Below are 10,522 nucleotides of genomic sequence, written 5' to 3' on the forward strand. Positions count from 1 at the left end.
TGTTGCTGCCTTCACGGACCGATCCAGAGCGTCGTGTTTTTTAACACCTTGCAGCTCAAATGCAGTATGTAAATGTGTTCCAATTACACTCGCTGTACAATTATCAGAAGGGGTATTTCTTATTTAAATTAACCATGCAGGACATAGTAAATGCTAATTAATGAAATGCCCGTCCTGTTTCATAGTATAAAAGTGTCATATTTCCCACAGCCATTAAATATGGCGTTATCTTGTTAAATAGTAGATTTGGTGCACGCCTCCCACATCGCTGTGCAAGTGGAAATTGATTATCCATCATTTCTCTCTTGATTTCTCTAAACCTGTACCACAAAAAGACTGATTTACTTAATTAGGTATATATTTTTTGTGGTGCTATGTTTGATTAATGCCCCTATATATCATATGACACATTGAGATGCAAAGATTGCACCTCTGCAGTGAAGAAACTGATACATCTACAGTTCAACCGCAGACATTAAGCAGCTCATCCGGTTCCAATATATCATTTCGCCTATAAAAGCCATCAGAAATGTTAGACAATTTGTCTTTAACTTCACATTTGTGTCCCAATTTACCAAAAAATCCTCGACTGTATAGTCTTGCTGTCCCATGCATATTCAAAAGTCATCACAATTTTTTTATTATTATTTGATAAAAAAAAAAAAAAACATGTTTACTGCATTGATGCCATTATAATAACACTCAACGTTTGTGTGATATACTGTGTTGTCGCAGAAAAAAAGTAAACAGTGTCATCTTCTGGTTGAGTACCTGTACTACAATTTGAAAGAAAAAAAAGACCAAACTGTTTTTATTAGTGCAGTTTAATATATGAATGTATTTTTTTAATGATTTTTTTCTAAAACATCTAAAATCCCTTTAATTTACCTTTATACTTTTACCAGCACAGTAACAATGAAACACAATATTTCACTCCATGTTGTAGCTTCACAATGATGCTCCTGTAAACTGTGCAAAATGTATGTTGGTTCCTCAAATAACTAAAAGAGCTTTATTAGATTTTCAGAGTAGCCCTGGATATGAACCAGAAACTCTTTTAGGCAGCCAGCATTTCTTTTTGTTGCTTCTTCCCTTCTTCTTGCCTCTCTAAAAACAGAAAAAGAACAAAATTAATGTCATATTTATGCATATGTATATATTTTATTTTTTATTGTTAAGATGGATGGAACTAAAAAGCCAGTTTACCTGGTTCACTTTGATCAGATTCTGGTATTTCTGGAACAGGCTCAGAGGGAACCTCTGGAAGTGCTAACTCTTCTCCCTGTATATCGACAATAAAGCAAAAACACACAATAATTAAAACAATTCAAGAAAAGGTTGGTTTTCCAGCTACAAAAAAGGAGTATATAAACTTCACTTGTTTAGCCACTACTGTAAAAAAGTTAATTGGTTTTGGTGGGATATTTTTCGAGTGAATCCCAAAAAGGTAAGAATAAATCTCTAATCCACTTAACATCTTCCACCAAATGTGTTTTATTGTTTTGTTGCTTTACAGAGGAATGTAGATTAGCTTGAAAAGTTGCCTTTTTTTCTTTTCTTTTTCATTTATTTGCAGCCGTTGTACATAAAACTGCCTCAATAAAGAGACTGGGATTTTAGCTTGTTCTTCAGTGGGTCCATGTTTATTTTATCCAAACAGTTCTGTTTGCTTCATTCTTCAGACTAGATCAGAGTGATTACATTTCATAATAACTTGCACTCATGAACAAATCTTGTGTAAAGAAAATCCCAAAAGTGGTATAAATGAATGATTCTTAAAACTATACCGTAGGTGCTCCAATATTAAAATGTGTAAAAAATTTGCAAACTAATCTATTAAGTGCAACCTAGGTTACAACATTCTCACTGCAATGCATTGCTTTTGCTAAGAATATTTTTGTGTACACCATTTAATTTTCCTGAAGAAAGTACACCTCAAAGCTGTTTAGTTTGGTCTCTTTCCTGGACAAATCTGATGCAGCTACTGGTGTCATGCTTCCTTTCTTTATTTTTCTATTTTCTAAGGAGGTACATCTAACTGATTTAATTAAAGTTTAGCAGCATATTAGGCTTTTATGTGTAATTTAAAGCAAGAAAATCCACATTATTATAGAGCAAAATTTGAGCATCAGATATGTATTTTTTCTTTAAAAGTTACATTTTCCAAACAGTTTTTTTTTTAACGACATCCATAAAATATGTGTTGGTCACCAAAACTGTTGCTTTAATCCCGTTAGATTGCTCTAACGCAGATCATTTTTAAAGATATCCTAGAGCGCATTGCAGCGTTTCAGATTTTGTGGGATAATAAGAATAAAATGGAGTCATTGAACCACTATCAACACTCAAGTATGAAACATAGTAATTTCTTACAGTTTGACAGTGTGTATTATTTAAAGCAATTATAACACAATTGAAAACAAAATCTGTTCAGCATTTAATCATTATGAATTTGCATAATTGCATAAGCACAACTGTTCATTTACAGCTTGTAAGAAGATTCCTACATGAATGGTGCTTGCTTAAAATCATGTCCAAACCTAATAGAATTATATGTTAGAGATACGAGTTGGCTGAAGAAGAAGGGCGGACTAATATAGGGTTTATACATGAATGAGTAACTCTTGTTTAATGATTTTTAATGCTCCTTTAATGCTCTTAGAAATAATCTTAATGCCATCAACAAGTACCCATGACTTATGTATATATATATATATATATATATATATATATATATATATATATATATATATATATATATATATATATATATATATATATATATATATATATGGCAAAATCCTTGGTCATCTTCACCGTGGACAGGCTGCAGCCATGTCCCAAGTTCCTCGTTTTCCCGCCACTTTGGTTCACATTTGCATTTTTCCCCATTCTCTAGCCTTTTCTCTGCCTCAAGCTTCTTTTCCGAAGCATTTTAATCCCACGATTATCAAATTTAATGAATTTTAATGCCAATTAAGGCCTTAATTTAAAAAAAATAATAATTTCATGACTTTTAATGATTTTTAATGACCCGCAGAACCCTTTAATAGCACTTGATCAAGGACAACATTGTGTTTTAGTGTTGGTTTATTAGAAAAAGGAGATATAAGCTTGAAAAGTAGGTTTCTGAATAAAAAAGAAAAAAGTTAAACATCTATTTAAGAGCTCACCTGAGTGATGTACTCTAATTCAGCTAAAACTGCATCTTCATCCTCCTGTGTCAGGGCTCCAGCCAACATTTCATCTATTTGCTGCAGAAGCAAAATGAAGACGTGTTTTCTCATTCTGTCTGCACACTTAATTCAAGGCTACTAATCGTACAACCTCAAGTATATAACATGCAATTAAATTATATTACAACCAAGTGCATATAGGTTAATTCAAAGTCAAATGATTTACCCTTTGATATTCAATTGATTCTTGGGTCTCATCCAGGATTTTTTCCACGTCTTCTATTGACATGATCTGTCAAAAACAAACCAAGATTACATTTTAGTTTATTCTTTAACTAAACATTTGTTTTTGTTGTTTTTTCCACATTCTGCCTGATAAGTAATATTCCCCAAGGAAAGGTTGAGTGTCTAAGCATTTGCAGTAGTCAGACTTATGTCATAGAGGCTTTTCTTTCCTAATCCTTTAATCTTCAAGCCATGTGCACCAGCGGTGCTGTTGCAGCACGATTCAAAAGCCTTCTGAGCTGCTCACACCTTACTGTTGGATAACGTTACTGAAAACATTCCTATCAGGAAAAAATTTGACCCTGTTACAGTGCAAACTGATGCATGAAAAGCTTAGGGGCGCAGAACATTTCTACACAGAGAGGGAAGAAAGAACCCAAATATCTACCTCGTGCATACTTTTCAGGCATTCATTCCCAATCTTTAGTCCTTCAATGACTTTCATTTCAATTTGCATGAATTCAATATCTTGAACCTGTTGGGAAAGGAAACAAACAACAAAAAACGTCAGCTTAAATGACAACAAATAAAATAGTCAATTTAAAGACGGTGAGTTGGTTTTATTCTGTCACATCTAATAGTTTTTGACCTATCAGAAGAAAACATATTTACTCCCACAGGACAATATATACTAATTTATATGATATTTTAAATTAAAATTATTTCATGTTCAAAATTAAGTCAGAACATTAAAGCTGCTGCTTTGGAACAGTGTATGGAAATATCGCTGAATAGTTGCTGTATTTTGAAAGAATTAACGTAGTTCAGAGTACAATCCAGTTAAGAATTACAACACATGCATGCAACACAATGCACATGCTTCTGTCAGAAAAGGGGGTATGTAGATTTTAAAGAGTTTTATAGAATATGCTGGACTGGGAAACAATGGTAGGTCTTGGAAAACTGAAAGTTAAGATGGAGCAAAGTATGTACAAGCAAAGACTAATGCCTCCAGCTAGTATTGTTAAATATACTAATTGCACACATGTGGAATAAAACGTAAAAAACTACAAGTTAAACCATGACTCTGGTATTGATTTTGACTCCTTTATAGAATAAAAGTAATATGTCATGTCTAACTGTAGATAGAAGTTGTATTAATCGCACACTCATGCTTGCTCTGTCACACATTGGGACAATTAATTCAATTTGAAAAGAGTTATGATTAATCATAAGGCATATGTATGGATTCATTAAACACATATATATACATTAAACACCTTATATATTAAAGGTATACTGGAGGATCTTCGGGAATTTAAAAAAAAATGCACATGCACAACCTTGTACTTGCTCCCAAGAGGGAACTACTATAAAGCTCGTGCGATAGCATGCATGAGCCCATTTCTCCTTGTGCATGCTCTGTTTAAAACTTGCTGTTCGCGTCGCTCATACAAGCTTTCCTTCCAAGAGAAGATTTGCAATTTTTTCACTATGTGAGCCTCAGTGAAAATTGGGATGAGCATGTAGGCCTTAAAGCCTTACATTAACATATCAACAGAATGATGGACAATTAGGAGGACCACTTAATTTGATGATCCACCCACATGAAGAACATCCTCCAATATATACCTTTAAGGTAAAAAAAATTAAGAAATACTGTTATCATTCAGGTTTCATTTGTAAAGATACCTCTGTCTATAATTTGGAAGACTTTACTATATTTGTATGTTTCTAAAGATGCAGAAAAGATAGTGATGAACCTTTTGGTTGAATTTTAAGAACCTATTTTTTTATATGTTACAGTAAATTAGATGTCATTTAGTGACAGTTGCATTTATACTTCAAGCTGACAGTGCAAAATACGTATTTTGTTAAAAATTGTATTTCTTAAAATGAGCAGGTACAGCCTTAATAACAGCTATAGCAGATTTTCAAGTCATCAGATATCAAAATCATCTCTGCAATCTTAAGGTTAAGTGTTCCTATGATTTATATTCATACGTGGAGGAATTTTCATCTAAGCTTTTAAGAAAGAAAAACTAATTTATATTTAAATTCAGACAAAAAAAAAAATACTTACCATACGCTCTAGGTTTGAAATCTGATTCTCTGTCTTCTCTAGCAGTTGATCCTGATAGCGTTTTTTCTTGAGGAGGAACAGAGCTTTTCTGCAGACACAAGTTAAAAGACAAAACGTTTATTTGCAAACAGAAGGCATAACATGCATACAGGAAGGGATGCGACTGCAAAGGTCTGCTCAATATGAGAAGGTTTGAAATCTCGAAGTCAGCTTACTCTTTTTTGCCATCTTTTAACAGCTGCTTAGCCAGAAGTTTTTCTTTCTCCAGCTGTAAGGTGATTCTTTTCTGATACTGTTTAAGCTTATCTCTCTGCTGCTTCAGTTGCTGCAAAGATCATAGAACCAGAAATAATATTTAGACAAAACTAAACCCCTGCTATGTTATTCTGACAACAATCAGCCTTTTGCAGTCTCCATCCTGAGCTTACCAAAATGGCTTTGTCTTGCTCCGTTACACGAGAGGATCGGCTCTTTCTCCCAAAAACGTTTCCCATTATTTGGACACATCCTCCCTTGTCGACACACAAATGAGACCTTTAAATAAGCATTTTGGTTCAAGTAATAAACAGCTTCAAATGGCTAGCAGGCTACATGCTTACGCCATGTTCGAAACGTCTCGTTTCCTACGGCAAGCGACGAAGGACCTTTGCGTCACTGTGATGATTTCTCTCCAACTTTGAAGTATAGAAATGTTTATTACCACTCACCTAACATTTTAAAATTTAATTTTCTTATGTCACATGTTGGTATCGGAGTTCAATAAGCAGAAAAAGCTAATATTTCATATGGGTCGACAGCACCCCCTGCTGATAGAAACCTAGCACCCTGGACAGTTCCCATTTACATTACTTATACTACTCAGCTATCATAGGGCATATATTTCATAAATGACACTTAAAAGGAATAGAAACCTTTTATATTTTAACCATGTACAGAAAAAACGTTTGATCACTAGAAAACTCTATAAAGAGACCCACATTTTGTGCTTTAATTTAAAAAGCAGCAAAGCAATCATGAAACAGCCCCTATTATAAATGTACCTAAAAAAAATCACAATCTATAAGTAAATTCCTAGATGATCAGTGTTGCTTACAATTATGAGGGGTACCTTGCAATGGTCTTAAAGCCCTTTTTAATTCTTTACTTTTTCAGATTGTAGTGTCACAAGCTTCAGTATTGTGACTTTGAATTGTATCTCACTGTCCTATGAAAGTTGTGTAGGATTGTAAACTGAAAGGAAATAATAACTAATTGTCCATACAATGTTTTAAAAGAGATGGGTGAAGTGTACAGTCATGCCCTCTTGGCTAAATGCTTTGTAAAACCAAGCATTTGGCCAAGAGGGAAAGAGGCTGCAACTTTAGCTGCAAGTCTTTTGAGGTTGTTATGCGTATATCAGCTTTACACATGTAGAGTTTGTTCCAAAAATAGCTCAGGAAAGGGCAGACAGAAACTAAAGTCAGTGAACCTGAATTCTAAAGCCAGAAGGTGCACCTCTGCCCCAGTCTTATTCCGTGTACAGGTTTTGTTCTTTTATTGCCCTGTATTTAGCTGAATCAATTATTTCATCATTTATTTCCCCCTTTCACCTACTTCAACATTGTTGTTATGTCTCATGGATGATCTGGCTTAGTTGGAAAATCAGAATTGTCTTTGGCTTTTTCAGGGCTTCTTTGATTAGTGCTTCCATGGTTTAATGAATTGTTCATAGTTTACTGAGACATTTACAGTATGTCGTCATAGAATGACAGTCGTACCATTCCTTTTTTGTTTCAGACAATAGATTGAACAATGCTTAATTAGATATTCAAAGCTTGAGACATTGCTTTATAACTTAGCTCTGTTCTAAAGTTTTACATAATCTCTCAGTTTCTTTGACCTTGTTATGCTGTTTTTTTAACTGATGTTCTCTAAGAAAACCTTGAAAATAGTCAAACTAAGTATTAATATATTGAGCTTTAGCCTTCTTCCACTTCCTGTATCTGTGCTACTCTGGATCTTGATCTGTTGCAAAACATCTTAATTAAATATATGTGTTTGTGATTAAATGTAAAAAGGTTAATTGGAGCATATTTGCCTGTTTCTACAAGTAACTAACATATTGAAATCACACACTCATCACACCTGTCAACTGGCAATCAGGAAGGGTAAACCATCCATGTAAGCTGCTGTGTTACTGGTTGGTTTCTTTTGGACACATGAGACCATGGATGAGATGTCTGTTCATTTTGAACTACTGTAAGCATTTGCAGAAAACAGAACATAGAAGATTAATGCAAAGACATCATACCAACTTTTAAAAAGTTACAATTTGAGCTCCATTTGTAAAAATGGTTGACCTTGAACTCCTCTAAATGTCAGAGTAGGATCCCTCTGACAGCTGAAGGTTGTAGAAATATTACACACACACAAATATATAAGAACCAGGATCGGACCAGGATACGATGCCAGAGAGCATCTACAAAGTTAGTCTATCAGTTAACCACTGATAGACAAGGCCACATTGATCATCTAGTAGAGGCTGTTCTGGTGCGAGTCATCAGAATTGACAAGGACTCCTGGATGGGTGTTGCAACGCTTTCAAGAAAACTGAAAACTGTCTGGTTGGCTCAGATATAGGTTTTTGTAGCCATGACCTGGCAAACTTTGCACAAGCATGTATGATTTATAGGATAGTAGGAAGTCACAAGCAGTAGCAGCCCAGCAGATAACCCAACACAGCTTAAGAGAAAAACAATGGCAGGCAAGATGTATCTATCAATGGTATAGAGAGAAAGAGGGGAAAAAAGAACTCTCTCAGTTCAAGCTCTATGTCAGTGTCCTCCTTAAAAAGTCCATAGCTTTAAAAAAAAAGGGAGTGATCAAGAGAGATATGAAGTGGACAGAGCCAAGAGGAACCTTCTGGCCAATGGAATTTTCCCTCTGCACTTGGCCGTATACATATTCTGTTCCTTTTAGGGTAATTCCCAAAAGAAAAAAAGGTGTGGATTGAGAAAATGAATGAAATGAATAAAGAAAGGTATACTGTTAAGTTTGCAGTTTTTAGGTTCCAGCTTATGGTTTGAAAGTATTAAGAACGACTCAGCACTAAATGGTGTCAATAAAGGAGTAAGATATAATCTCTATTCCACTAAGGGTGAGATAGGATCGCTGAGTGGAAACATCAGAAGGGATTTGCATGCTAGTAATGTGTGGTAGGTCTATAGAGGCATAACAATAAACATAGATAGGAATAACTGAAGAAATTCATGCTTGAGGATAGTTAGACAAGATCTTTGGCTAGTTTTTTAGTCAAGAACGCACCAATTGAGACCAAGATATTACTAAGACCAGGGAGTACAGAGACTGGGACAAGGCCAAGGTATTTAGAGGTCGAGACCAACACAAGAACAGGATCATATATACATCAAAGTAAAATATTTTAAATTTGTTTGTGTTTATCCCGAAAAGATCTCTTGTAAATGATATATTGGAAAAGTTGTCTTTAAAATACACGCAAAAACAATCAAAGCAACAAACATGAAATCATAAAAAAGTTGTTTAATTTTTTGAAAATATTAATCTTAACAAAACTGAACTGATAAGATAACGTGAGATAACTTTTAATTTCAGAGGGCAACAATGGACAAAGCAGAGAGTCGGTACAAGCTAAATTAAATTAGCTGTTTGAAAAAGCTGACATTTCACTAAAGTATTTTTGCTGACGTTTCATTTACTTTTTAATATAATTCTTTCATTTTTACATGCAGCTACTTTACTCCTGTAATTTCGCACTGCTCTACACTCTGGGAAATCATGCAGGGGTGTGGCAGTCAGTGTCACAATTGCAGCGGGCAGGTGGCAACTGCAGCTGGGGCGGATCATTACTCTACCAGTGAATTTTGAGTTTTTCTACCAACTGTTTTTCATAGGGTCATTTTTTTTAAACTCTTATCAGTAAGAAACGGCGAGAGCCTATTAGCAATGGCATCATTCAAAATCCCAAGACCAGACTGCCAAAGACTGACAGGACAAACTAAAAATGCTGCTCAAAAACTTTAAAATATATTCTATAAACCAAAACCGTACTAAAACACTCTCTCTGCCCTCATAGGTCGAATCTGGTAGTTGGTTCAGTGGGAGAGATGACTGAAAAGTAAAACGACTGCTTCCAATTCTACTTTTATGAGAAATTTGATCTATCCTTGATCTATCCTTATATATATATATATATATATATATATATATATATATATATATATATATATATATATATATATATGTATGTAGAGAGAGAGAGAGAGAGAGAGAGAGAGAGAGAGAGAGAGAGAGAGAGAGAGAGAGAGAGAGAGAGAGAGTTTTTTTTATCAGAACATTTGCTGGGGATAAAGTTGGATAAACTGGATAAACTGAAGGCTTGAAATCTGAGGAAGACGTTTAGACATAATTTAGATCTAAACTGAAGCCTAAACTTACTTATACACTACACAGATTTAGGTTGGAAGTAACTACTTTTAATTCAATTAACATTATGCCTGTAATATTGACCGCATGAAGTGGCATAGCCAGAGTCTCAGCTTGATTCTGAATGCAAATCTGTGGAGGGAATTAAAAAAAATATCTGAGCAGAACTTCCAACCTAAAACACGCACATCAAGTAAACAAATTATAAAAATACCACTTGGACTGTTAGAACTGTTAGAAAACAGTGAGAATGGCATTATTTTGATATAGATTTTCCAATTGGTTATTAAGAAGAAAAATTTACAATACATGTACCATGTTTTACAATGAGATATACATGAGATTAAATATACCACATATTCCTTTTTAGAAATTAACTTTTCTGTTGAATGAAAAATAATTTAAAACCTACATTTTATAATTTCTCCTTTAACGTACATAAGATAGTTTCCTTTGACATTAGCTCAAACTAAATCCCAATAAAACAGCTAGTATAATAATTACAGGTCCATCTAATCTGAGATTAAAACATTAGCCAACATAAAAAAAAGAAAATAATACAACTTCCAGAAATATTCTTGAAGAAAGGAGAAAA

The 10,522-nt window shown here is 34.2% G+C and overlaps 1 protein-coding gene across 2 annotated transcripts; it reads right to left on the minus strand.

Moving 5' to 3' along the window:
• Positions 1 to 806: 806 nt before the first annotated feature.
• On the minus strand, positions 807 to 6,264 carry LOC119794841 (charged multivesicular body protein 6-like). Of its 2 annotated transcripts, XM_038302550.1 has the most exons (9): positions 6,084 to 6,264; positions 5,913 to 5,996; positions 5,700 to 5,809; positions 5,485 to 5,572; positions 3,850 to 3,936; positions 3,403 to 3,468; positions 3,174 to 3,254; positions 1,207 to 1,282; positions 807 to 1,107 (listed from the first exon to the last, which is right to left on the minus strand). In XM_038302550.1, the coding sequence occupies exons 2-9, from the start codon at positions 5,976 to 5,978 to the stop codon at positions 1,058 to 1,060; spliced, it is 624 nt and encodes a 207-aa protein (XP_038158478.1). In that variant the 5' UTR covers positions 5,979 to 5,996; positions 6,084 to 6,264; the 3' UTR covers positions 807 to 1,057. The 2 variants fall into 2 exon arrangements, with proteins under 2 accessions (XP_038158478.1, XP_038158477.1); XM_038302549.1 differs by having other exon boundaries at positions 5,913 to 6,263.
• Positions 6,265 to 10,522: the final 4,258 nt, after the last annotated feature.

This window comes from Cyprinodon tularosa, unplaced genomic scaffold (assembly GCF_016077235.1).
Source record: "Cyprinodon tularosa strain WSP-4 unplaced genomic scaffold, ASM1607723v1 ctg495, whole genome shotgun sequence".
NCBI lineage: Eukaryota > Metazoa > Chordata > Actinopteri > Cyprinodontiformes > Cyprinodontidae > Cyprinodon > Cyprinodon tularosa.

Coding starts and splice junctions, on each gene's coding strand:
- LOC119794841 (XM_038302550.1), bottom strand. CDS start 5,978: ATGGGAAACGTTTTTGGGAGAAAGAGCCGATCCTCTCGTGTAACGGAG. Junction 5,810..5,912: donor AGCAAGACAAAGCCATTTTG/GTAAGCTCAGGA, acceptor TGATCTTTGCAG/CAACTGAAGCAGCAGAGAGA. Junction 3,937..5,484: donor TTTCAAACCTAGAGCGTATG/GTAAGTATTTTT, acceptor CTTTCCCAACAG/GTTCAAGATATTGAATTCAT.